At 53.3% G+C, this 27,580-nt stretch overlaps 1 protein-coding gene across 2 annotated transcripts; it reads left to right on the top strand.

The window, feature by feature from the left end:
- The first annotated feature begins 657 nt into the window (after positions 1 to 657).
- On the top strand, positions 658 to 27,278 carry PDGFB (platelet derived growth factor subunit B). Of its 2 annotated transcripts, none has more exons than XM_020982637.2 (7): positions 658 to 1,853; positions 12,542 to 12,638; positions 16,476 to 16,565; positions 17,143 to 17,348; positions 18,792 to 18,936; positions 21,707 to 21,862; positions 22,829 to 27,278. In XM_020982637.2, the coding sequence occupies exons 1-6, from the start codon at positions 1,797 to 1,799 to the stop codon at positions 21,829 to 21,831; spliced, it is 720 nt and encodes a 239-aa protein (XP_020838296.1). In that variant the 5' UTR covers positions 658 to 1,796; the 3' UTR covers positions 21,832 to 21,862; positions 22,829 to 27,278. The 2 variants fall into 2 exon arrangements, with proteins under 2 accessions (XP_020838296.1, XP_020838295.1); XM_020982636.2 differs by having other exon boundaries at positions 659 to 1,853; positions 17,146 to 17,348.
- Positions 27,279 to 27,580: the final 302 nt, after the last annotated feature.

Genomic DNA, 27,580 nt, shown 5'->3' with positions numbered 1-27,580 from the left:
CTGTGCACATAATGCCCCACATGTCTCTAGTTGGTATAAGATGCAAATAGTATGTCATCACTCCCATTTTACAGACGAGAAACTGAGGTCCACAGAAGGGGGAAGTGATTTGTGCAAGGTCATTCAGCGCTGAGATGCTCCCGGTTCACTCTATTTGTGGTTGGAAGAGGCTGGGAGAGGGTTGAGCCAAGGAAACGGAGCCTGCCCTCTGGCTCCTGGGGCAGAGGTAGAAGCAGAGCACCGAGTGTCTACCCCACTACCCCACCCCACTCCTCAGTTTTAGAAGCCGGTGTTTCTGGGAGCGCAGTCTCTTCTTCAGCTAATCCGGGACCCCGGGACCCCCAGGCTTCTCCTGCTCAAGCAGGAGGGAGCCTGTCCACTCTTCCCCCGCCCCCCAAGGCTTTCCTCCCATCCTCCTTTCCTCTTCTCTTCCTCCCATCCTCCTTTCCTCTTCTCTTCCTCCCATCCTCTCTTCCTCCCTCCTTGCTTCCCATCTTCTTTCCCTCCCTCCCATCCTCCCTCCTTCCCACCCCCTTCCCAGTCCCTGCCTGCCTCCTCCTTGCCTTCTCGGTGCTGACTTCGGGCCAGCAGAGGAAGGCTGTCTCCACCCACCTCTTGCACACTCTGCCGTCTCCTTTAAAAGCCGGAGCAGCTGAAAGGGTGGCAACTTCTCCTCCCGCCAGCCTGGGCTCTCGGCCCCGCCAAGCTCCCGGGCCCAGCCCAGCCCAGCCCAGCCCAGCTCCGGCAAGCTCGCCTCTCCCGGCTTCCTGCGGGGGGGATCCCCTTCACGCCCCCAGCCGCGGCCTCCCGAAAAGCTGCAGGACCACGTTGATTTGCCATTCTAAAAGATTATATTTCCTCACAAAATAAAAAAACCCGGCCCGGCTTGCAGGGGCGAAGCGAGCCGGGGGCCGCCGCAGCCCAGCCCAGCTCTGCTCTTGCTGGAGCCGCCCAGACGGGGAGCAGCACGCGGGCACCGAGTCCACCTGTGTCCGCCCGAGGGGGCGCCCGGAAACAGGCAGAGCGAGGCGACCCTCAGGCGCAGCCCAGGGCGGCGAGGCCCCGACCCCCACCCCCAACTCGGACAGCGGCCCCTCCAGCCTCCCCAAGGCTGCAACACGGGCTTTTCTCCCTGGCTCCAAGTGCCGCCCCAGCCCAGCCCGAAGGCGCAGAGGGGGTGCAAAGAAAGGGAACTGGCCGCTGGGGTACACCCAACTTTGGAAAAGTTTCCGGGGGGCTCTGGCCCGCTGATTTCCCCTTTCTCCAACCACAGGTTCTGAGATTTTTTTTCACGTCCCCCCACCTCAAATACTGCAATTAATCTAAGCCTGGGGGAGAGAGGATTCGCCCTCTCTCGCCTGTCTTGGGGAGTGCCAACAGGCGTGCCCTTTTTTCTGAGGGATCAGGAGCCTCAGGCTCCCCGGCCTTCCCCAAACAGCCCCCTACTCTCTCCCCACCCACACCCCGGGGGACGGTGGATGCGCGCTCCGGCTCGGGATCCGCCCGGGTAGCGCCCCCAGGCCGCCCCGAGCGCCGGCGCCAGCGGCTGCAGGAGAAGGACGCGGCCAGAGCGGCTCCAGGCTCGCTGGGAGCCGGACGGGGGGCGACGGCGCCCCGGGGGCCATGCGGCTGAGTGGTGCCGGGGGCGGCGGCGGCACCAGCGGGAAGAGCCCGAGCGCCTGAGCCGGTGGGAACCAAGGCGAGCGGAGCCGAGCGCGCACACCCTGGCCTGGAAGCAGGCACGGAGGCGCCCTCCGCCCCTGTGTCCGGAGCCCCGCGGGGCCGGCTGCGTCGGGATGAATTGCTGCGCGCTGCTCTTGTCTTTCTGCTACCTGCGTCTGGTCAGCACCGAGGTGAGTGCCAATGACCAAAATGGCTTTTTCATTCTTGCTCCCCCCATCTCCAGCCCTTAACCCCCTTCGCCCCCTCCTTTCCCTCTTCTGCCGAGGCCAGTGAACTTCGCACCCCAACAGTGCCCATGCCAAACGGGGTAAGGATTCGGGGGTACGGAGAGGACACAAGCAAGGCTGGGGTTGGGGGGCTGGGGAGCAGGTAGGGATGTGCGGGTTTGCAGAGGGTTAATATCAGCTCTCAGATCAGAAGTTGGGTCAGACATCTGAGTTGCATCTTGCCTTTCCTCCCTTCCCCTCGGCGCCTCCCCCCCCCAAGCAACAACAGGTCAGAAAAAAATAAACAAGTCTTTTTCCTAGATGGGGGGAGGGGGGATCGAAGGCTCTGTCCTTCTTACTACCCCAAACCCTTCCAGCAGGCGGGGGTGGGGGGAGCATTTTCGTTGCAGCTGTTCTCCGTTATGGCCCCTACCTGCACCCTTTGGGGGGGGCATGGGGTTTGGGAGGGTCACCGTCCAGTTCGGTAAGACTCGGGAACCCAGGCAGGGGTGGGCGCCCACAGAACCGAGGTGCCGCCGGGCTGTGGGAACGGAGTGGGGCGCAGTCCAAGCCCCGCCCCGCTAAGGTAGGTGGGGAGGGGGTGCGGTTCGAGCAGTGCCGCTAGGAGCGGCGGACTCGTCCTCCCGCAGGCACTGAGGCATAGCTTCGGGAGGCGGGAGATGGCGAGATCGAGAAGATTTGCGGAGAGCCGGGGGCAGAAGGACAGCGGCGGGGGAGGGGGAGCGTCTATCTTAAAGGTACCCAGACATTTCCACCCCCCGCCTCCCATCCCGGGCGGAGGCGTGAGTGCGTCCGAGGCCCGGCTAGTACCTGCGCCTCGCCCCCGCCAGCCCGCCAGCCCGCCGGGTCAGGGCCCGGGGTGGGGAGCGCGCGCCGGCTGCTGCCAACGTTTAGCCGCAGGGGAGGCGGGCCACAAAAACGTCGGCAGAGAAAACAAATCAGGTCGGATCACTTTTTTTTTCCGCTTCACGCAGTAGTGAGTTGGCTGTTCTGTTGGGAATCCAGGTGGGAAAGGGGCGGGGCGGGCGCGAGGACAGAGGAGGGGAGCGGGAGGACTCCGGAGGCAGGCGAGGCGTGCACGCCTGGCTCCCCCCGGCCTCCAGCTCCCCGCAGAAGCCCGCGCGGGTGCAGCGCGCTCCTGCGGCACGGAGAAGGGGGGCGGCTACGCGGCGGGCTGAGGAGGGGGCGCGGGCCGCGGGGGCTGGGAGGGGAGGGAAGGCTGGGCCGCCGGGAAGGAGAGGGCGCGGGGGCGGGGAGGGGAGGCCGGGCCGCCGCCAGCCCACCTCATTTGGACCTCGGAGTAGCCGCCGCCGCCGCCGTGGTCTTTTGTTCTCCCAGTTTCTCCCGGAGCCCCACCCTGGGGCAGCACCAGGGCGGCCGGGGGTGGGGGGCGGAGCGGTAGCAGGAGGTTCCCCCCTATTCCCCACCCCCATTCCCAGGCCCAGCCCGATAACTACCCGAAGCTAGCCGGCGAAAGAGGCCAGCTGCTGTTGCTGCCGGTGCCAGGGCGCCCTGGGGACTACGGGCCCCCGGACCCACTCACTCACCCCACGCATGCCAGGCACGCACGCTCCTGTGCCTGGCAACGCGAGCGGACAGGCACGCACGCACGCCGCCGTGCCCCTCAGCCTCGCACCCCTGCCGCTGCCGTGCCGTGCGCCCCAGATCCGCGTGGCCCAGCAGCCGGCGTGCGGCCCCACCTCCTCCACCCCGAAGCCGGCGCCCTCCCCGCAGCCTGGGGCGGGGGCTCTGGCTTCGGTGACCGTGACAGCCCGCGACCCACCAACAGGTGGGTCCCATAACGGGCGACCTGACACTGAGGGCTTGTAGGCGCGGCGCCTGCAACCCTGCGTTTCCACCTTCTCCATCACCCGATCACCGTCTGCCCTGCTTTCCAGGGAAGTGGAGGGTCCTTCTTCAGCTTCCCTCCATCACCTCTTTCCCCTTCCTCGGGCCTCCGGGCCCCTGTCTAGCGAACCTCAGAGCCCTGGCCTTGGCAGTCTGGAGACTCTGGGATTCCCATGCCCCGATCTGTGACCAGGGCGAGACACTGACTCTCTCTGAGGCCTCCTCTTCCTCATTTGGCAAATGGGAATAGAGAAGCATCATGGCGGAGCCCTGCTGGACTGAGTCAGGAGAGAGGCTCAGTTGATGGTTCCTAACTGTGAGGAAGTTATTATTATTATTACTGCAGTGTTGTGGGAAAGGATCCTATAGAAATATCTTTGGGTCAGGACCCCTCTGACTCAGCTTGGTGATGACAGTGTAGGGGCTGGGTAGGTCTGGGAGGCAGCAAGGCCTGGCTTCAGTTCCCCTCTGCAATATTAGTGTCACCAGAGGCAAGTTGCCCAACCTCCCTGAGCCTCAGTTTCCTTATCTGCAAAATGGATCTGTACTGAATTGTGGGGCCCAGGTGCTAACAGGCTGCTTTGTTAGTGTTGTTATTGATGTTTATTTATCAGTCCTTCCTCTCCCAGGCTGCCAGTGTAAAAATGGGGCTTTGGAATGGAGGTCTGATCTGCCCCTCCAAGGCAGCCAGCCCTCTAGGAGAGGCCAGGGCGCTGGAAAGAACAGTGCCCTGCTCAGCAGTCCTGCATCCATATCTTGGCTCTGCCCCATAGAACGGTGTGACCTTGGGTAGATCACCACCTTCCTGGCCTCCCGCTTGCCACTTCCGCAAAAGAAGGGGGTGTCCCCGATGATCTCAGAGTGCTGACATTCTGTGATTTGTCCGGTTTAGTTTTCTTCCCTAGAAGGAGCATGGGCAGAGATGACCCAGCGCTTCTAGGAGCCTGCCTTTGCCCGGGTTCTGCTTTTTATTTTTAAAATGAGCTCATCTCAGTCTGAGTTAGGAAGCCTGAAGGGCAGTTCCATAGTCTGATGGGGCTTTTCGCAGTTCTTGGTACCTTTCTCTATTGGGAGCTGCTGGGGTCGCCTGCCATCGTAGCCATGGGGCAGGCTTAGACTGTCCTTGCCTATGCCCCTATGGAATGCCTGCTTGGATGGCACTCTAGGGCTTGCTTTACTCCTGCCAGCACCGTCATCTTTCCAGATGAGGAAACTGAGGCCTCGGGTCACACCACTGCTAGTCAGTGGCAAGTTATAGATTTGGGCTTGGGCTTTTTGACTCCTGTATTTACAGTGCCCCCAGCTATCATAACTGGAGGGTCACCTTTCTCTGTAAAATGGTTTCAGAGCTGTGCTGGGGCCAGTCTGGGAGGAAGCAGGTAGGAGAAACAGGGGAAGGAAACTCTCAGGGAGTGTGTGTGTGTGTGTGTGTGTGGGTATGTCTCCATCAGCTGATGCCAGCACTTGGGAGCATGACTCCAGCTCTCATGTGACTTGCTGTTAGCACCCTTTGGGGTCACAGAAACTCAGAGCTGGAAGGGACCTCAGGGGCCCTCCCACACCCCAGAAGCAAACCTCCTACCATATCCTTCAAGCAAAAGCTTGAGGACCTCCAGGGAGAAGGATGCCCTTAGGTCTGGAGGCATCCCAGCACCCAGAGGGAAGACTTTCCTGACCTACAACACCCCCCACCCCAATCACTCCTGGACTCCTCTGGGGCGCAACAGAACAAAGCTAACCCCTTTCCCGTATGACAATCCATCACATACTTGAAGTCAGCCTTCAAGTTTCCCTCTCCCCACTCCTACCCCCAGTCTTATTCAGACAAAATGTCCCTGTTCTTCCAACAGATAGGCACAGTCATCACCATCCCCTCCTCAGGGCACTCCAGCTTATCTGGAGATCCCCAAATGGGTACCCAGAACTGACCACAATATTCCAGATGCATTCTGCCCAAGGCCAAAGACTAGGGTCCTGGAAGGGATATTTCCCTTCATGAAGCCTAAAATTTCATTGATTAGTTTTTTTCTTGGCTTTCTTGGCTGTCAGGCAGTGACGTGGAGGAGAACTGAGGAGGTCCTTGGGCATCTGGTCCCCATGTATTTTGTTGAGTTTTTCTTGACTGTGAGATATGTCCTGAGATGGAGAGAGGGGAATGTCACCCCATCCCTGGGCATTCTGTGCTGGCTAGAATTGGTCCCCCAGCTCTTTGGAGAGAAGAGAGTGGGGACCTGCCCCCAGCATTCAGAGAGGGAGGAACCCAGACAGACATCTTCTAAACAGGAGGTGGAAAGTGGGGAAGCAGTGAAGCTGAAGGTCTCTTTGGAAAGATTGCTATATGGAGCTTCCCAGCAGGAAGAGGGCTCCTGTGGGTAAGGGAGCTTCCTGGACTGAGAAGCTGCCCAGTTCAGAGAAGGGAGACAGCCTGGTTAAGTGATCGTGGTTGAGTACAGCCTCACTCCACACTGAAGGAAGAAACATTTGTATCTTCTTTCTTTTTAAAGGTTTTATGGTAGCTTTTAAAATAAATTACCTCTCAATGTCTAGTCCCACCCCTTCCTTCACCATGGAACCCTCCCTAGTTTTGGAGTGCAAACAAGCTGGTCCACTCACCATAGCTGACCTATTCTGCAGCTCTAGGCCACCACCCCCACAGCAGAGGGGAGATACGTTTTGTCCTCAATTCTCTTCCTCTTTTCTTCCAGACGGTACCTGGTAGGGTCATCATAAGGTCTGATGCAGCAGCAGCTGCCCTATCAGGAGGTTGGAGCATAAGCTCCTTATAAAAGTGGACAGAAGGCATAGTGACCAGGCTTCAGATGGGTAGTGGCAGGAGAGGGAAGAAGGTTGCAGAAACAGGAGACAAGAGCTGAGGAACCTGGTGAGAGGCGAGCAGATCAGGGAGGGGTTGTCCAGCCTTTCACATCTTGGGTTGTTAACCCAGAGATGCCAGAGAATACCAGGATGTTAGAGCTGGACTCAGCCTTGGAGGATATCCTCTCATTTCATAGGTGAGGAAAAGAAGGCCCAGAGAAGTGAAGGTGTTTATTGTGCCCCCCCCACTCCCCACCACCCCCGAGTGAATAGGGACTAGGGCGAATTGGGAGTCTGGCAATTAGACCAAGCTGCTATCTGAGAAGACTGCAGCATCTAAGTCTGGGAAGGCTGCCTTATGGACAGCGACTCCATTCAACAAGCAATTATTAAGCACTTTCTGTGTGCATGCAAACTTATTTTTGTATCCCCCTGGGCCTAGAGCAATCGCAAATCCAGCAAGTGCCTAATGTTTGCAAGGCCTCGGGCAAGGAGGTAGGGAAATAAATACAGTCCCTCCCTTCAAGGAGCTTACAACCTAAGGGCAGTGCAACTCTTCTCTCCCCCCACCCCCCAACACACACACTTTAGGGAGAGGGAGAATGTGTTGGGGCAGAGGAGCCCCAGGCAAAATGTCCTGAGCAATTTTAGGAGGGAGATGAGGGATTTCCCCTTTCTTTCTCAGTAGGCGGTGCCCTTGGTGACTTGACTTGACAAGCTTGGATGGTGGAGAGCCACAGACCGCCCCCGCCCAGCTCAGGTGGTAGAGGGGTGGAGGTAGAGGCAGCCACAGTGTGTGTGGCTTTGGCTCTGGGTGCCCAGCAGGTGGGTGGGGGATCAGGCCTCTTTGATGGGGCGGCTTCCCTTCTGAGGGAGGTAATTAACCTGCCCTGATCCATGTGGCCTCTCTCCTCCGCCTTCCAGGGAGGAGAGAGCTGTTTAGTTTGGCCCAAGTGGCTGGCTCAGCCTCAGGTACCTGCCTGTGTACCTGCCTGCCCGCCTGCCCCACCCCTGCCCCTACCCTGGCCACTACCCCAGGCCTGGGATCAGGTAGAGCTATATGATAACATCAGGGACTGGCAGTCTTTGGCCCCAGCCCCAAGTGACACCCCTCTCTCTTTCTGGTGAGGGAGGGTGCTGTCTGCCCCAGCTGTGCTAACAGTGTTAGTCAAATCACCAGCTGCTCTCAGGAAACCTGGGTTCCTGCCATCTTCCCCCTCCCAAGCCAAGCCAAGCAGAGCAGGCTGGTCCCTGATCCCCAAAGCTCTGCCCTGGAGCTTCAGCAATCCCGGTGCAGTGGAAAGAGGGCAGGATTTGGGATCAGAGGGCCTGGGTTCAGATCCCAATTCTGCCACTGACAATTGGTGACCTTAGGGAAGTCATTCTGTGCCTTAGTTTTCTCATCTGTGAGATGAAGTTGGATTAATGGGTGTCTGGGGTCCTTAAGTGTCATCTAGAGTTTGAGGCTCTAGGGCCTGAGTGGCCCTGGGCAAATCACTTTCCTTTCTCTGGTTTCCTTAATCTGGGGTTGGGCTAGCTGACCTCTGCTTTGCCATCCAATCCAGATTTGTGATTGTTCGTTTTCCCCACAGCCCAGAAGGGAGCTGGCAGTCCCCTCAGCTTGGGATAATGCCATTCTGGTGACTGAGCGCTGCCTCCCACTGGAGGCAGAAAAGGCTTGGGGGGGACACACAGGCAGCAGGTGGCCCAGGGGGATGGTATGCACCAAGGTAGGGCAATGTACCAACATCCGCTCTCAGCTCCCTGGTTATCACCATCCTTATCATCCTTGTGTGGCCACCAAATCTCAGAGCTAGAAGGGCCCTTGGAGAGCGTGTGGTCCAACCAGAACCTGAACTGGCATGAGTCTGCAACGTGTGCCCCATCCAAGGCCAGGAGGGGGAACAGAACACCCCAGTGCCTCTCACAGCAGTTTACTCTGCTGTTGGACAGCTCTCGAGGTTAAGGGTTTTTTCCTTCATAGGAGCTTAATCCTATTTCCCTGTGATTTCCACCCGTTGTTTCTTGCTCCTCACTCAGGGGCCAAGCAGACTTTCACAGGGCAGTCTTTCAGTCTTGAAGAAGACGACTCTTACATCCTTCCCTTCTTTGGGCTAAACCTTTCCTACTTCCCTCAACTGATCCTGCTATGGCAGAGTCATATGACTGTCTTCCTCATCCTGGAGGCCAGCACGTCAACATCCTTCCGAAATGGTGGGCCACAGAACTCAACCCAGCCCTCCACATGTGTTCTAGCCAGGGCAGAGACAGCCAGACATTCAACACCCATGTTCTGGACCCTCCTTCTTCCTCTTATTGGAACCCAAGATCCATGGGCTTCTTTGGCTACCGGGTCCCCCTGTTGACCCAATGGCTGTCTCAGGGTCTCCAACTGTGATCATACATCAACTGATGCATATATTGACAAGGCTTCCTATAGGGAGGACTCTGTTAGACCAGTGTAAAATGTGGTGTAAATATGGATAATACAGTCTTCTTCTCCTCCTCCTCCTCCTTCTTCTCATTCTTCTCCTTTTTCTTCTTTCTTCCTTCTCTGCAGCCCAGAACTCCTGAGTTCAAGAGATCCACCAGTAGTGGGGGTCATGTGTTGGCCACCACTCCAAAGAGGTATTGCAGAAGGAGCATAGCATAAGGTCATGTATTCCAGAGGCTAAATTAATACCATAGGTGGCACACTGACTGGTGGAGAATGCTGAATTTAGTACCAGAAAGACTTGAATTCAAAAATTGCTTCAGACACTTACTAGCAAGTAGGGTGGGCACAGCCTCATTTTCCTCATCTGTAAAATGGGGGTAATAATAGCACCTCCTAGGGTTGTTTTGAGGATTAAGGGAGATGGTATGTTTAAAGTGCTTTGTGAACCTTAAAGTGCACCAGAAGTGAGAGCTAGGAGGAGTAGCAGAGTTTAGAGGTAAGAATGATCATCCTTGGGGGATTCAGGGGTTCTCTGGTGGAGAAGGAAACCTATGATGTCAGAGCTTAGAACATGGAATATCCTTAGAACAGAGAACGTCAGAGCTGGAAGGGACTTAGAAAACAGAATGGCAGAGCTGGGAGCAACCTTAGAGTACAGGATATTAACATTGTAGAATGTCCAAGTTGGAAAGAACTTCAAAGACCCATGTAATCCAAATCTTTTGTCAGTCAGAAAGCATTTTTTAGGGGTCTGTGGTGTGCCTGGCACTGGGAATACAAAGAAAGGGAAGAGACAGCCCATGCCCTCTAGGAGCTCCCAGTCTAAGGGGAAAGGTAAGGTGTATATAGATGTAGAGGAGGAGACAGAAGGTGGTCTCAGAGGAGGAGGAAGGCCCACACCCTGGTTGGACCTTGCCTAAAGTCCTCTAATTTGCAATGCAGGCGAGTTGGGAGTCCAGCCCAGGGGCCCCTGGTACAGTACATGCTGCCTCAGGGTTAGGGGTAGCACCAGGACCACCCAAAGGACTTCCCGAGATCTCTCTGGTCCCGCTCCCCTCATGCCCTGATGCTCCACTGTGATGCTGCAGGTACCTGTGCAGGGAACAGAGTGTGACTTGACAGTCCCAATATCCCCTGCAGAGCACTGCCCCCCCCACCCTTGCTCTTCTCCACTGCCCCTGCCCCCTCAGATGCTGGTTCAGAGTTCAGCTGGGAAGCCAAGGCTTAGCTGAACCTCAGGGGACCAAGTTCCTGCCTCCCCAGACCCTACAGAGCTCTAGCCGGGCTCCCTTCCCCACCCCCACCTCAGCCTGTGTTTCTAGAACCAAGTGGTGGGAAAATGGCTCCTCCCCCTGTGCCCCACCCTCCCTCCGCCTTAACTAAACATCAGAAACCAAAGTTTGAGTCAGTCAACATTTACTCTGTGTCTGCTCTGTTTGAAGGCCTGGCCTGAGTTGTTAGGGGTTGGAAGACAGCAGGAAAAGGCCTGCGCCTGGTCACAGCCAGGTGCGGGAGACCCTGGTTTGTGACCTTGGGCAAGTCCCTTCCCTGGGGCCTCCAGATGTCCACCACTCTACCAAATGGGGCTGGATGCTGGAGACCCAAAAAGCCCCTGCCCTCAGGACGCTCACACTCCAGGGAGGGGCACTGAATCCCCAGCCTCCTCCTTACCGATTCTGTGACTGCAGGCAGGGCATGTCACCCCTCTGACCCTCAGTCTCCTTTTCCAGAATGCCCAAGCGACCCACTTCCTCACAGGGTTGTTAGGAGGATCTAGTCAGGTGGCAGATGCAAAGCTCTTTGTGAAAGCCCGGGTGAGTGTCGGCTGTTTCCATGGGGGAGGCATCGTGCATTGCTTAGACTAGCCAGCGGAGCTGGGTTTGAATTCTGACACTAATGCTTCCTATCCTTGTGACCTTGTGTGACACAGGTATTTCACTTTCCTCCTCTGTAAAACAAGGGGCTTGGTCTAGATCACCCCTAAGGTCCCCTACGGAGCTTCATCTTAAGACTCTAAGAATACTTTCTGGCTAAAAACAGGATGACTGCAGTGGGGTCTGAGTGAGCCCTGGAGGGACGGCCACGCTCAGGGGAGCACGTGTGACCTTTCATATGACCCGGTGAGGTGGAGGTGGGCAGAACCTTCCTAACCGAGGAAATATTTGCAGAGAAGGCTCCCTTCCCTAAGGCCTTGCAATTAGCATCTAGGAAACTGAGCTGTGAGAGGAACCTAGAAGTACCAGGCCCCCCGGCCTGGGAGATCGTCCTTTTCCCAACAGTCTAATTAGGCAGACGGCTGAAAGAGCAGTGTTTGCCAAACTGAGGGCCTTTCCCTCTCCTTTGGAAGCTGGTCTTTTCCCTGAGCCCTGCCCCCCTCGTGTGGGATGTTGGGGGCCGCCCCCACCCCGCTGTGGGTTGTGAAACCTGAAGGCCATGTGATAGGGCCCAGGATGGCCGATGATGTCATATGGCCCTTCGGATGCTTGTGATGTGATATTATAGGATGGATGGCTTCCCTGGAGGAAACTGGGCCACGGGTGGGGAATGGTTCACCCCCTTATTCGGTTTCATGTGCTTCTGGGGAGAGGCCAGGGCAGTGCTCTGAAAATAGTCCTGGCTGGACACTGGGAGAAGGGCAGATTTCAGGCCTCCCCTATCATGCAAGAGACTTGTCTGTCTGCATTTTCAATGATGAGAATTTATTAAGCACCTACTACATGCAGAGCACTGGGCTCAGGGATGGGGAGACAGAAGTCAAAAACATGGGAGGCTTTGGACTTCAGTGGAAAATGAAGGGATTTGGGGTAGGAGGACCTGGTTTCAAATCCCCTTCTGTCATTTACTGCCTGTATGACCTTGGACAAGTCACTTCTCCCTGGGCCTTAGTTTTCTTATTTGGAAAATGAGGTGATTGAGCTAAATGGTCCCTTCCAACTCTAAATGTATAATTCTAGGAACAGCATAGGCCCTGTCCGCAAAGAGCTAACAATCTAGTGATGGGGATGGATCATGTACACTGGTCAGTTTCCTCATCTGTAAAATGGGCTAGATGACCTGAGGTCCCTTCCAGGGTCAGATCTCTGATTTTATGGTCTGAGTGAACTCTGGGCCTCCGTTTTCTAACCTGAAAGATGAGGGCTTAGGGTAGCTGTTCTCTATACTGCCATCCTTGCGTCCGGAGGGTGCTGCAAGGTAGAGGCTAAAGGAAGATCTCTAGGCACATATGAGGATGGAGAAGATTGGGACTTGGGGGAGAGTCACGAAGGAGGCAGCCCTGAGCTGGGCCTGGAAGGGAGAGGAGGATTTCCGCAGGTGCCCAGGAAAAGCATGTGCACTCCAGGCCCAAGAGGACCAGCTTGCCTCAGTGATCAGTTATGTCCCACTCCAAGGGAGGGTAGTTGGACACACACACACACACACACACACACACACATACACACACACACGCACATGCACACGCGCACATGCACATACATGCACACACACCCTGCTTCCAAGCTCACGTCTTCCCGTTTGTGTCTTTGCCTGGCAGGGGGACCCCATTCCTGAGGAGATCTATGAGCTGCTCAGCCGCCCCTCACTCCGATCCATCAGCGACCTCCAGCACCTGCTGCAGATAGACTCCGTAGGTAAATCCAGTCTGCCTGAGCATCTCGCCCCTTCATCTCCCCTCCCTCCCCTCTGCTGGGGACAAGCAGGGCATCCTTGCCTGGGGTAGCAGGGCCACTAGCCTAAAGGAGCAAGTCACTTCCCTTCCTCTGAGCCTCAGTTTCCTCATCTGTAAAATGAGGAAGACTATCTCGCCCCCAATATTTCTTCTAGCTCTAAATCTGTGATCCCCACAGTTCTCATTTCCTCACACAGCCGGGGTGGTGGCAGCCTAGCCCCAGCTTCTCCTGGAACCCAGCTATGTCCATTCATTGCCGGGCAGGGCCGGCCCATCTTGATGTAAGGGCTGGACAGAGGGCCAATAGCAGGGAGGCAGAAGAGTAGAGGGTGAAGTGCCCAGGTTATAGGGTGGGCAAAGGATGTGCCCAGAACAGTAGAATGGTTTGGGGTAGGAAGCTATGCTATTTGCTACTCGTTTGACCCTGGGCAAGTCAGTTCCCCTTAATAGACTTCAGCTTTTTCCTGTTAAAAAAATGATGACATTGGACAAGGTGATGTCTCTCAGCTCTAACTGATCCAGGTGTGTTTGGAAGCAGGCGGGGGAGGGGATGGCCTCTCTAGGTAGTACATCCTCCTTGTCTTGGCTGGCCACTAGCCCAGTCTCTGAGGTCTCTTGGGGACACCTGCCCCAGCAGAGCCCAGATCTCAGGCACGTGCTCCCGGGCATACACGTGCCAGGGCCAGCGGGCTGGGTCAGGAATGTATTTATAAACTCGGTCTTCAGGGCAAATTCCATTCTATTCTAACCTCTACCCCCTTCTCCACAGCTTCCCCCCCCCACCCCTCCCCCAGCTCTCTTTCTCTCTAGGGTTTTGTCTGTTTGTAGCTTTCTGATCCTCCCCGAGACACTATCTATGGGGGAACAGAATTTCCTCCCTTTGTTTCTTCTACCAGGCGGCCCACTGGCGTCCTCTCAAAGGCATTCTCGCTCCCTTTCAAACCGGCCCGCTCTTGGTGGGAGGGTGGGGGAAGGAGAGAGAGAGGGGGCACCAGCTGTGTTCACCTATTGTTTGCCCCATTGAGAGGAGACGGAGCTCCCCACCCAACGGCAGTCTCTTCCAGCCCAGCCTCAGCCCTGTGCCCTTGCAGCCGGGCCACACAATGGGGCAGCTTCCAAATTTAGCAGGCCTTCTGCTAGCAAGACCTCCTCTGCCTCCCAGCCTTCCCACAGTCCCCCCACCAACAACGCAGTGGGATAGCAGAATAGGGTGGAGGCCAGCGGGTGGCCAGAGGGGCAGCGGCAGGATCCCAGTAGCAAATTTGTCTCAAGGTAACCGTGGAGCTATTTTGTTCCTAATCAAACTAACCTCCGTAAGAGTATCTTTCCCTCCTCTCCATCCATCTCTCTCCTTCTCCCATTACCCCCCAAGCCCCAGTGAAATTCTAAGAGAGGGAGGGAAGAATGGAAGGAGACAGTTGGGTGGGGATAGACAGACAGACACTGTCATGGGACTAATTGGAAGGACGGAAATGCATCCAGCAGGACATTTTCCGGATTCCCCTGAGAGAGCAGGCCGGCTGGCTGGAGGAGGGAGCCTAATCTTGGCCTCAAGGGACCTGGTTAGCTGGAGCTGAGTGGAGCCACACACGGCCAGAGGGAGAGCTGGGAAGGTGTGGGAGTGGGTCAGGAAGCCCGGGGATCAGAGGCTTTAGAGCCAGAAGGGCCCTGGGCCTTTGTGTAGCCCCCTCCTTTTACTGAAGCCCAGAGAAGGGGTGACTTGCCTGTTGCCACCAGACACCTAGTCCTAAGGCTGGCATTTGAACTCAGATCATCTACAGGAGAGTGTGCAGAAACAGGAGGAGTTGGATAAACTGGGTTGGAGTCCTGGCTCCAACACAATTTACCCACATCTCCTTGGGCAGGTCATTTCCCTTCTCTGAGAACTGACTGGTTGGGCTGATTCATGTCTGAGGTTCCGTCCTTTGAACCCCCTTGACATTGATCATCTGTAACATTGGGATAATGAAAGCACTTCCCTCCCAGGGTTATTGTGAGGATCAAATGAAATCATAGTCATAAAACACTTACTATGTTCCTGGCACGTAGTAAGTATTACATGCAATGGTAGCTGTTATTATTATTTATCACCTGGCAAACATTCCTTGAGCACTGAGCTGGGTACTGGGGCTACAAATACCCCAAAATGAAACATTCCCTGCCCTCAGTGAGCTTCTCTTCTAGGGTGGGCATGGGGAGAAGGCCCACATATATAGAGCTCTGACCTTGGACTCAGAGGATTCATTTCTGATGCTTCCTCTGTACAGGCTACTCAGTGACTTGCCATTTGGTGACTTAATGTCACCTCCCTATGTCCTTGTCTTTAAAGAGAAGAGAGTTAGGATAGGTGGTTTCAGGGCCTCCTTCTCGCTCTTGGACCCTTTGAGGTACACAAGATAAAGGCAAGAAGGCAGACGGAGACCCTGGGAGCTTTGTGACCTGGGAGAGGCTTCTTGTCGGTGGCATTTAAGTCTTAAAGGGGAGTAGAAATTTAAAGAATTCTTGGAGATTCTAAGAATGAGAGATTCCCCCACCTGTGACCAGCTGAAGGCTCTAAGGCTGGTATTGGAGTTCTGCACGTGAAAGACAATGGCCTGAAGCCCTACTTCACCTCTCACCCGAAGCTGCCATCCAAAGCTGGGAGGTAGGCTTTGGCTAGCCTGGTCTGGGGGTAGGGTAGTGACCCAGCTGGGGAAATCAGTGTGAGAGTAGAGTCCACCTGCTCCTCCCAGGTTTAGAAAGGCAGGAGGCTTGGAGCCCAGAGACCTAGGTCCCCTGTAGCTGGTGGAGGCGTTTGTCTCTGAGCCTCAGGCTCTCCATCTGTGAAATGGAGGCAGTGGTCACGTAGACCCCAAGGCACTATGGTAGATTTAGCCTGTTAGTCCTTTTAACTTTCCAGCCCTCAGCAGAACAGGATGATCCACAGGGCTGACCTACTCAACCTTCATTTATGCTAGAACCTTTCCTCTATCTGGGGGACAAAAGCACTGACCCCCAATACCGATGGCCAATCCAAGCCTCCCTGGGAAGAAATCTCCCTCCCAGCGAAGGCCGTGCCTAGGACTAAGGAGGGGCCGAAAGTAAGAACACTACCCTGCCCTCTCCCCCACACCCAACTTCAGCTCCCCCCTGGGGATTCTGGGAATTTCTCTATTCAGCACTTCCTGTGGGAAAGCAGGGGTGGATGGGGGCACTGGAAACAAGTGAATGGTCAGGGTCCTTGCACCCGCCCGGCCTGGGGGACCGGAGGTTTCACTTACAGTAGCAGAGGGGAAGGGCTATTTTTAACTCCATTTCTATGGGTTCTGGCCAAAAATGTGACTCTCTGACAGAGGGTGGGGTTGGCAGCCCCAGGGGAAGAAGTCTTGACTCTACCAAGCCTGTAACTGCTGCCTCCACCCCGTCTCAGTCTTCCTTGCAAGACTCCCTCTCTCTCTGCCCGCAAGCCCGTGTAGGGATGGGGAATCATCTTGGGTAGAAGAGGATCTGAGGATCCTAGCTCCAGAGACCGTCTAGTCCAAGCCTCTCATGTGATGGATGAGGAAACTGAGGCTCGGCGAGTGATATGTCCAAAGTCACACGGGTCGCAAGTCCACACCCCCCGGCACCGGTCAGTGCAGTCTCTGCTCCCCCACAATGCATCAGTGGTACTTGATGGTACCACCTGTGGTGAAGCAGATGACCAAGGACAGAGGATGGAGGTTCTTTTATCTCAGTCTCCCCAGGCAGGATCCCCATCCCTAAACCCAGCAGCCCCCTCCCCACAGTCCTGATCATGAAGCTGGTCCTTCTCTTGCAGAGGAGGATGTGGCCAAAGTGGACCTGAATCTGACCCAGGCACATTCCCCGAGTGAGCCAGTCATCCTGTCTCGTGAAAGGAGGAGTGTGGGTAAGATGGGAGGGGTGGCCACAGGTCTGGGAAGTTATCCTGGGAGAGACCAGGAGAAACCCCGATGGTTCCCTCCCTCTCTGCCCTGCCCTGCTGAGCGGGAAGCTTGGTAGAGACAGAATGATTCCTTCCTTCTGGGGAGTCCGAGGACCTGGATTTGAACCTAGGCCTGGCTTCTACTAGTCATGAGACCTTGGTCAGGTCCCTTTCCTTTTCTGGGTTTCAGTTTTCTCCTCTGTACCACGATGGGGCTAGACTGAATGACCTCTGAGGGCCCTTCCAGCTTTAAAACTGTGTGATTGTGATCTCACGGGGGCAGAGGGATGGCATTTGGGGATGTGGCCAGCCTTCCCACCATACCACCGGGTGGTAAGAACCCCAGCTTGGACTCAGAAGACATGGATGGGAGTCCCAGCTCTGCCTGGCCTGAGCTGTGTTTCCCTGCATGAGTCACTTAACCTGTCTGGGCTGCAGCTTCCTGGGGTTGGGCCCCCAGGGTCCTTTGCAGCTCTGAGCTGCTGGGCTCCCAGAGGCCCAGGAGGATTCTATCTGATGGCCACTGCCTCCTCTTCCCTAGCAGCTGTGACCGTGGCTGAGCCAGCCATGATTGCAGAGTGCAAGACGCGGACTGAAGTGTTTGAGATCTCGCGGCGCCTCATCGACCGCACCAATGCCAACTTCCTGGTGTGGCCGCCCTGCGTGGAGGTGCAGAGATGCTCTGGCTGCTGTAACAACCGCAATGTCCAGTGCCGCCCCACCCAGGTGCAACTGAGGCACGTGCAGGTGTGTGTCTCTGGCTGCACTCTGCCTGGTGGTCTAGGGCTGGGCTCCATGCATGGGATAAGGGGCCCTGCAGAGAGAAACTTGGAGCACCTTGGGCAGGTCCATAACTTCTCGTGGCTTCAGTGTTCCCGTCTTTAAAATGGGGGACTTGGACTAAATGATCCTACAGGTCCTATCCCCACATCCTATCGGGTGGTATTGGGGTAGCTGGGTGGCACGGTGGATAGAGTTCTGGACCTGGAGTCAGGAAGACCTGAGTTCAAATCTGGCCTCAGACACCTGTCAGCTGGGTGACTCTGGGCAAGTGACTTAGCCTCTGCTTGGCTCAGTTTCCCCATTTGTAAAATGGGGATAATAATAGCACCTACCTCCCAGGGTTGTTGTGGGAGGATCAGATGAAATAATCATTGCAAAACATTTAGCCCAGTACACAGTAAATGGCCTACAGAGGTTAGCTACTATTACTATTCTAAGAAGGAAGAGGGACAAGGGAAATCCTCATCCCCTCCCTGAGATCAAATGTACACTAAGCATGTTGTCACCTCTAACATGCTACATCATATTAACCATCCATCCATCCATTCAGTAAGGATTTATTAAGGGCCTTCTGTGTGTTGTTTCCTGCTGCAGCTGGTGCCTGAGCTGAGCCTTGTTTTTGTCTTTTTGCAAAGCAATCAGGGTTAAGTGACTTGCCCAGGGTCACACAGCTAGTGAGTGTTCTGAGGCCAGATTTGAACTCAGGTCCTCCTGACTCCAGGGCCAGTGCTCTATCCACTGCACCACCTAGCTGCCCCCTGAGCTGAGCTTTAAAGGAGGCTGGGGGTGCTAGCCTCTTCCTCTTCCTCCTCGATGTTTACTGGCTCCTAGCACCTCTAGACTCCTGGGCTATTTCACTTTCCTTGTTAAGAGGGAATTCATTGGGTGTTAATGACCCTTTGAGTGGCTCCATGCTTCCAACCTCTTCCACCACCACCCCTCCTCCCCATATCCCTCTATCCTGTTCACCCTCACCCAACTGGAGGGCCTTACCAACTGGAGTATTCCCAGGGACAACCATTCCCTTTTCCCTGATGGATTTCCCCTCCAGCCATCTGGAAATGGGCACTTGACAGCTGCCCAAACCCTTGACAAGTGGGCTCCCCCACACTTCCTCCCAGACAGCCACCTGCCCCATTCCTCACCCCCACAGCCAACCCCTGTGAGCTTGGCTAGCACTTGAGGGATCACAGGAGCGAGGATGCTCACCATCTGCGGCTCAGAAATGGAAATGCCTCTTCCTCTTCCTTAGGGGGTATTTGGACTGGGACTGCTGGGCAGTCTTGTTTGATGGAAAAAGTGAAGGGAAGGGTCAGGGTTGGATTCTCTGATGAAGGAGGAAAGGGTCAATGTTGGGAGATATTACATCTTCTCTGCTCCGTTCTTATTTCCATCAATCTCCTACAGGTCAGGAAGATAGAAATCGTGAGGAAGAAGCCGACCTTTAAGAAGGCAACAGTGACCTTGGAGGACCACTTGGCCTGCAAGTGTGAAACAATAGCAGCCCCCCGCTCCTTGACCCGAAGCCCCGGGAGCACCCAGGGAAACAGAGGTACTGGGCTCTTTCTGTGGGGAGCTCGGGAGGGCAGCCAGAGGTGCCCAGGGGTGCCAGAGCTGGGGTGGGGATAGATGCTGGACTCCTGGATCCTTGTAGACAGATGCCCAAATCCATTGTCATTGTCATGACAACCAAAATTTCTGTAGCACTTTGAGGTTTGCTAAGCTTTACAAATATTATTTTGTTTGCTCCTTACAACAATCCTGAAAGGTAAACTGAGGCAAACAGTGGTGAAGTGACTTATCCAGGGCCACACAGCTAGTAAATGTCTGAGGCTAGATTTGAACTCAGGTCTTCCTGACTCCAGGCCCAGAACTCTATCCATTGCATCACCCAGCTGCCTTAGCATCTCTGGACAAAGTTGCTCCCTTTGTTTGACCCTGCCCTCAGCCATCCCTCAGACCCTGAAATGGACTCTTATTGGTAGAATTGGAATTCACCTCAATTCCAGCACTTGGTATTTATTAAGCCCCTGCTCTGTGGAGAGAGAAGTGATCGGGTAAGGAGTGCAGGTGAGGAGGGACTTTGGAGTCAAAAGGACCTGAAGTGAATCACCGTGGCTTTGGGCCTCAGTTTCCTCTTGTGTAAAATGAGGGAATGAGGGGACCTCGAAGGTCCCTCCCAGATTTAACATTCTAAGATCCTATCAATCGGCTTCTGAAATGAATGAACTATGTGACCTTGGACCAATCTCCTGGCCTTTCTGAGAACTGGTCTCCTCATCTATACAAAGGGGATTATAATATTCCCTGTTGGCGGTTAGGGGGAAGCTAAGTGGCGCAATGGATAGAGCGCTGGACCTGGAGTCAGGAAGACTCTTGTTCGTGAGTTCAAATCTGGCCTCAGACTGTTTCTAACTGTGTGACCCTGGTCAAGTCACTTCACCTGTTTGCCTCAGTTTCCTCATCTATAAAAATGATCTGGAGAAGGAAATGGCAAACCATTCCAGTATCTCTGCCAAGAAAACCCCAGATGGAGTCACAAAGAGCCAGATGTGACTGAAAAAATGACTTAACAACAACGAATTGGTGGTTAGGGTCAAATGGATGATGCCTGTTAGGGCTTTGTATAACTTTAAAAGCATCTGTAAGTGTGAACACCTCACCAGGGGGAAAGACGAAATGAGATATGAGTTCAAATGCCAACTCTGCCCCTTACCCCTCTGTGGGGCCTCGAGCCCATTCTGGAGCTCCTCTGGAGAGGCCTCATCTCTAGAAAGAAGAGGTTGTCTACGGTGGCCCCTGAGGTCCAGTCCAGCTCTGGATCTCAGATCTTAGGAAATGTGGGACTAGTTGACCTTTGAATTTTGTGTGTCTTGTGTTTGCTTTTCCATGTTGTTTTCCCCAATAGAATGTAAGGTCCTTGAGGGCAGGGACTATTTCTTTTACATATGTGCAGTCCTATGTTCTAGCACAGTGCTGGGCACACTGTAGGTAGTTAACAGATTCTTATTGAGTTGAATTAAATGAAGGAGCTGAACAGGCGATCTCTGCTGCCCTCTCTTCACCAAGGACCCACTGTGAGACCTTAGTCTATGAAGAAACCACATGCTCTGTGTGTGTGTGTGTGTGTGTGTGTGTGTGTGTGTGTGTGTGTGTGTGATGTTCTGGAGGTTTCTTAAAATAAATCTGATAACTTTTATTTTTACATCACCTATATTTCCTAGCTATTTCTCTTCTCCATTCTCAGATAGCCTCCTTGATAAAAAAGAATAAAAAAGAGAAAAAACAAAAACCACACACCACCATTTGCTTGGCCAGTCCCCCATCAACGGGCATCTCCTTTATTTCCAATTCTTTGCTTCCACAAAAGGGAGTGTTATAAACATTTGGGGGCAGATAGAGCCTTCCTTTTTGTCGCTGGCCTCTTTGGGATGTATACCTCGCAAGTGGGGTATCTTTGGATCAAGAGTGTGGACATTTGAGATACTTCCTTCAAGTCATTTCAAATTGCTTTCCAGAATGCTTAGACCCAGTCTCAACTCCACCAACAAAGACAGAGTTCCTGACTCTCCACAGTCCCTCCAGCATTCCTTGTTCTCCACTTTTCTCGTCTTTGCCAGTGTGCTGGGTTCAAGATGAAACCTAAGACTTGTTTGGATTTGCATTTGTCTTATCATGAGTGATTTGAAATATTTTTTCATATAGTTAATAGTTTGCGACTCTTTTGATAATTATTTGTTCATATCCTTTGACCATTTATGTCTTGGGGAATGGCCTTTGCGCTTGTATATTTCCACTAACTGCCTATGTATCTTCTCAGATACTTTATGCAAAGATTTCTTTCCAATCAGTGGCTTCCCTTCATAGTCTAGTTACATTAATTTTATTCATGTAAAAACTTTTCAAATCCACATAATCTAAAGTATCTATTTTATCTTTTGTAATCACCTCTATCCCATGTTTATTCTTTTAAAAATCACTTCCAGTAATTTTTATTGCTTTTCAAAAAAATTACTTCTAATAATCCCAGTACCCTGATCTGATCTTTAAAAGTCAGGGCATGTTTCCTTTTTCAGTTTGTTGTAGTGTAGGGTGTAAGATATCGGTCTAACCCTAATTTCTGCCAGACTGCTGTCCCGCTTTTCCAGAAAGTCTTGGCACGTAGGAAATACTTTCCTATGCAATTTACGTTATGGGGGTTGAGTTCAATGATTTCTGATTCTTGCTCACAGTCTAAACTGTGTAGAGACACGGTATAGTTACTTCTTCACTCCCTTTCACGTGGGTAAAATAACAGGCTTTTTCTCTGTCCTTCTGAACAGGTGGGTCCACCCCAAACAAGGTGACAGTGCGGAGGGTTCGGATCCGACGGCCGCCCAAGGGGAAGCACCGAAAGTTCAAGCACACCCACGACAAGACGGCCCTGAAGGAGAGCCTTGGAGCATAGGGCCACCTGCCAGGGAGAGCATGATGGGCAGGTAATGGGAAAGAAGGTGAAACAGGGAAACCTGAGTCAGAAAACCTCCTGTCCCTGGGTGTTCCTGGGCACCTGACCCCACTGGCCCTTCCTTAGGATCGTTCCTGGCCAGGGAAATGGGCCAAAGCAGATGGCATAATGGAAGAAGTGATAGGTTTGGAGCCAGAGGCTAAAGGTTCAAATCTCAGCTCTGCCACTAACTCCCTATGTGACCTTGGGCCCTTCACTTCCCCTCTGTGGTGCCTCAGTTTTCTACAATGGGAGAAGGACAGATTAACCACTACTAATGGTCAGATGGTTGGAGGACTGGAAAGTCCCTTCAAATGAGTCTCAGGTTCCATCCCGCTTCTCCCCCCACAGCCAGCCCTCAGCCCCCAGCATGGCTCCCCCACCTGTCACCAGAAGTGTAATTGTGGTTATGTGAAGACCATGGGCCCCCTCGCTCTCTCTCCTCCCCCACAGCTCCCCTTCAAATCCAGCCTCCTTTGGGAGTGCCGCCTGCCAGCGCTCAGGACAGTTCTGCCCCTGGCTTCCTCCAGAGTTTGCGCCTTAGAGACCTCCTGATCTCCCGGCCTTCCCTGGATCTCCACTGACCCTGAGCTCTGTCCCACAAAGCTGGCATGGCTCAGGGGATCGTCAGTTACAGGCTTATTGCGCTCACACAAGAAGGGACTTCAGCAGTCCTCTTGTCTGACTCTCCCCTCCCCCATTGTACAGAGGGGGAAACTGAGGCCAAGGGAAAGGAAAAGACTTCCCCAAGGTCGCACGGGAAGTGGAATAGTCAAAATGTATGTGTCACTTCAAGGTTGGCCAAATGCTTTCTGTACAGTAGAAGGATCCTGGCTGTGGGGTCAGAGGATCTGGCATGTCCTCTGGGATCCCTGGAGTGGGCTGGGGGGGAGAGCCACGTTCTGTGTTCTCTGCTGGGGGTCACTGACCGCCATGTTCTTCTCTGTTTGGCTTCCAGGCTTATTTAATGTATTTCTCGTATTGCCCCCATGGGGTTCTTGGAGTGAGAATATCGTTCTTGTCTGTCCGTCTCGGTGGCCGACGCGGATGGCAAATGGTGCTTCCCCTGTCCCCTGGCCTTGCAGTGAATCTTCTGTCCCTCCTGGCTCAACGGCAACCCTGGCTCTCGCCCTCTGCACCCAGCAGCTCCTGGGGTTCCCAAAGGCCCTGAACCCCTCCGCCACCCCTCCCACAGGCAGTGGGGAAGAAAGGAAGAAATGGAGGACACCTTTGGCGAGAGGAGCCTCTTCTTCCATCCCCCCCCTTCCTCCTGGAGGCCCAGCCTGGGTGATAGATGGGACACCCACAGTAGGGGCCTTCGGGTTCGGATGGGTCCAAGCACTGATTGTGCCCCGAGGACCCATAGGATCAGCCTGGCCACATGGCAGCCCAGAGCCTGAGTATCATTCCGTGACTGTGGCCCTGGACTGGTGGGGCTTCAGGCAAGAACCTTCTTCCCATGTGCTCCACCGCTGGCCAGTGCCCAAGGAGCGTGGAGCTGGACAAGGCAGTCCTTCTCCCTATGTCCTGCCCATTCCCTGCACCGTTATTTCACTTTTTATGCACATAATTTTGAAACTGTGGTTTCTTCTGAAGCGGGTTTTGTCATGGGATAGCAGCCTGTGGCCAGTCGTGCTGACGGGAGGCTCACCTCCTGCTTCTCAGAGCACTGTCTCAGGTGGACTGGAGACTGTTCTGTTGAGGGAAGCCAGGCCCAGTCTGGTTATTTCCTTATCCTGTCTCCCCCCACATTTGCTGCCCCTGTCCTTCTTTCTTCCCTCTTTTCCTCTCTCTGCCTTTATTCTCCTACATCATGGTCAGCCCTCATACTCCCCCAACCCCAGCCTGGCAGCTCCTGGGTGGAGCAGGAGAGGGGTGACGTACCTGCAGGCCTGGCTCAGGCAAGCCCAGGGACAGGAGTGGGAGGGAGGGAGTGAATGCTTCTAAGGAAGGGAGCAGGTATTGGTGTGGTGGGAAAACCACTGAGTCTGGGGTCTGCTTCTGGCCTCTGCCATTAACACCCCCACCCCCAGCCTCATCCCAACCCTGTGACCTTACCCAAGTCCCTTCTGCTCTCTATGCCTCAGTTTCCCCATCTGTAAAATGAGGGGGTTGGACTAAATGATCTCTAAGGTTCTGTCCAAGTCTAAAAAAAAAAAAATCCGTCCTGAGAGTCTGGGGCCTCTCCTTGGGCCTCCTTTGGGGTACCCTAAAGAAGAGTTCCTTGGGAGAGAGGAAGGCCCCAAAGTGACCTCATTTGCAGTTCCCGGAGGCTGCTGAATCTTGGAGGAAGCTGGCCCTCAGGCCTGGCCAGCTCCCGGCGCCTCATGGGGGAAGGACTGGGTGGGATGACTTGGGCCAGGAGGGGCAGGCTTGCCTTCCCATCCTTCCCATCTTCTGCAGCTCTTTCCCCTACTCAGAAACCTGCTTCCTTCAGTTTGTAAAGTTGGTGATTATATTTTTTTTTGGCTTTTCTTTTATTTTTTAAATGCGTAAAATTAATTTATATTCTGTATTTAAAGTTGTAAAAAAAAAACCAAACCATATGAAACAAAAGCAAATGACTCCACCAGTTCTGTCTCCTCGGTCACCTTTGTGTCCTCCTCCCTCCCTTCCTCCATGGGGAGCAGCCAGGGGGCCATTGGCTGCCTCCCCCAAGGAGCCCTTTGCTGTGGCTCTCTGCCACCCCAGCCCCAGCTTTAAAGGGGCATGGCCACTGTTTACCTTTCCATTCTAGTCCCCACAGTAGAGTCCTGAACTTGAACTCAGAGGAGCCCTGAGTTGGAGTCTAGGCTCTGCTGCTTAGCGGCTATGAAAGCTTGGGTAAGTCACTTTGCTTATCTGGGCCTCGGTTTCCCCATCTGTAAAATGAGGTCATTGGACTAGCTTATCTTTAAAGCTCTTCCCAGTGCTAAATGTTGTAGAAGGTAGTATGGTGTGATAGATAAAGCACTGGACCTGGAGTCTGGAAGAGCTGAGTTCAAATTTGAACGTAGACATGTAATAGCAGCACGGACCCTGGATAAATCACTCCACCACTCTGAACCTCAGTTCACTTCATGTATCAAATGGGGATAATAGTCCTCCCTGCCAGAGGGGTTGTGAGACTCAGCCAGGCTCTCCCAATTCTGTATCTCTCTGCTGCTGGGAAGGCTCTCGTTTCCCATGGCAGGGAGAGGAGAAGAGAGAGAGGAAGGGCCAATCTGGGGCTGAGCATTCCAACCTCAAGGTGTGACCTGGCCCCAGGGGCCCAGCACACTTAGCACCTCAGGACATTAACATTACCTGTGGTCTATTGTATTTCTATTTATTTTTAATATTTCTCTCTTTTTTTTTTGTCTTGGATAGGCAATGGGGTTAAGTGACTTGCCCAGGGTCACACAGCTAGTGTTATGTGTCTGAGCCCAATTTTGAACTCAGGTCCTCCTGAATCCAAGGCTGGTGCTCTATCCACTTCGCCACCTAGCTGCCCCTTAATATTTCTCAATTACATTTTAATCTGGTTCAACTCACTCCAGAGCGTTGGCCAAATGTTCGGCAATGTATGAGCCCCATCTCTCTGCACGCCCTGTAGAAGTCATCCAACTCCTGCTTGAATACATCCAGGGTTGGAGAGCTCATTACCTAAAAGGGTGGCCCATTCTTCTTTTGGGCAACTCTGTGAGAACGTTCTGCCTTCCGTGGAACTGAAATCAGGCACCTTATGGCCAACGAGCTTTGCTGTCTTTGTACCAGACACTGTGCTAAACATTGGCAATGCAAAGAAAGGCTAAAACTTTCCCTGCCCTCAAGAAACTTTCATCCTAATGGGGGAGACAGTATGCAAGTAACTAGGTACATCCGCTATATGGAAAGGATTAATCAGAGATGATCCCAAGGGCAAGGCAGGAGTGTTGAGGGGAAACCTTTATTCCGAGCCTTAACCTTAAGTCTGGGCAAGGTTTCTTGTAGGAGGTGGGATTTTCAGTGGGGCTTGAGGGAAGCCAGGAGTCAGAGCCAAGGAGATGTGGGGGACAGCCACTGCAAAGACTTGGAGTTGGGAAATTGAGTTATCTTGTTCAAAGAACAGGCAGGAAGGCCGGTGTCACTAACCCTGTAACAGAATCCTCCAGGTTTCTATTTACTGGAGATTTCCACATAGAGCCTAGTTCTAGAGCTAGAAGTTGGGACCTTAGAGGCTCCTTCTCAAAAGTATAGTGGAAAGAATGGGGGATTTGGGATCTGGCCTTTGAATCTCAGCCCTGAAGCTTCTGACTTATATGTCCTCTGTCTCCCTGGTGCCTAGCAAGGGACTTATCCGAAGTAGGTCTTTAATACTGAATTGAATTAACCTTAGGTAACTCAGAGGAGAGCTAGATGGTGAAAGGGATAGAGTGCCAGGCCTGGAGTCAGGAAGACTCATCTTGCTGAGTTCAAATCTGGCCTCAGGCACTTCCTGGCTGTGTGACCCTGGGCAAGTCACTTTACCCTGTTTGCCTCAGTTTTCTTATCAGTAAAAATGAGCCAGAGAAGGAAATGGCAAACCACTCCAGTGTCTTTGCCAAGAAAGCCCCAAATGGGGGCACAAAGAGTCATGAAGGACTGACCAGCAATGCAACTCATACCCCTCTCTAAGCCTCATCCATAAAATAACTAGAAAATAGAATGTTTCTGATGTCCTTTCAGCTCAGATTCCTATGGAAGGGACAGACGAGGACTTCATTACTTTGGGAAACCAGAATTATTTCCTTCCTGCCACCAAGCAGGGTCAGGGGCTGGCTTAGTTTCGTCCTCTAAAATGAGGAGATTGGACCATATAGCCCCTGAGTGTTCTTCACTGCTCCAAATCCATGAGCTCTAGAACCTGTAGGGCATCAGGCAGGTCACAAACTGCTCGGGCCTCAGTTTCCTCAATTCTGCAATATTCATGAAGAGTGCTGGCTCAGACTCTGGCTAATGTGGATCTGGTTGGCCGGATTTCCAGGGATATATTTAGATAGATAAGATCTGGGATCTGGCCCACCCCATCTCTGGGGAAACCTCAATTTCCACCTTTGTGGAGGGCAGGAAGAGGGCCTGGCTACACTGAGGTTTGGTGCCTAGATTCTAGCTCCGGAATCCAGAAGGGTCTGACCAGAGCAGAGGACAGTTGGAAGGCCTCCTCTGTCTTTCTCCGTGCTACCTTTCTATTCATCCAGCCTGAGGCTACATTCAAGCCCACAACATCGTTGATTCACCCCCCTGCCAGTCCTCATTCCCACCCTCATTCTTTTTTTAAATTAATTTATTTTGAATTATCAGCAATCGCTTCCATAAGCTTTTGAGTTTTAGATTTTTCTCCCCCTCCTTCCCTACCTCCCTCCCCAAGATGGCGTGTAATCTAATATAGTCCATACATATACATTCCTATTAAACATATTTTTGTATTAGTGATGTTGTAAGAATTGAAACCAATAGAAGGAACCACCAGAAAGAGGAAACAAAACTCAACAGAAGAAAAAAATAGCTAATAGCATGCTTCGATCTGCACTGAAGCTCCATAGTTCTTTCTTCTTTGTGGATAGCATTTTTTTTTTAATTTTAATTTTTTTATTTATTTTGATTTATCAACAATCACTTCCATATGCTTTTGAGTTTTAAATTTTTCTCCCCCTCCCTTCCCAAGATGGCGCACAATCTGATATAAGCTATACATATACATTCCTATTAAACATATTTTCATATTAGTCAT

The sequence above is a fragment of the Phascolarctos cinereus genome, unplaced genomic scaffold, assembly GCF_003287225.1.
Source record: "Phascolarctos cinereus isolate Bilbo 61053 unplaced genomic scaffold, phaCin_HiC Scaffold_1;HRSCAF=81, whole genome shotgun sequence".
Classification (NCBI taxonomy): Eukaryota; Metazoa; Chordata; class Mammalia; order Diprotodontia; family Phascolarctidae; genus Phascolarctos; species Phascolarctos cinereus.
The sequence above is the reverse complement of the archived record's forward strand: the minus strand, read 5'-3'. Positions and strand labels throughout refer to the sequence as shown.

What these genes read in the sequence shown, in the direction of transcription:
- PDGFB (XM_020982637.2), top strand. Translation starts at nt 1,797, where the DNA reads ATGAATTGCTGCGCGCTGCTCTTGTCTTTCTGCTACCTGCGTCTGGTC. An exon ending in TGCGTCTGGTCAGCACCGAG is followed by an intron (nt 1,854 to 12,541) that starts GTGAGTGCCAAT and finishes TTTGCCTGGCAG; the next exon opens with GGGGACCCCATTCCTGAGGA. An exon ending in GCTGCAGATAGACTCCGTAG is followed by an intron (nt 12,639 to 16,475) that starts GTAAATCCAGTC and finishes CTTCTCTTGCAG; the next exon opens with AGGAGGATGTGGCCAAAGTG.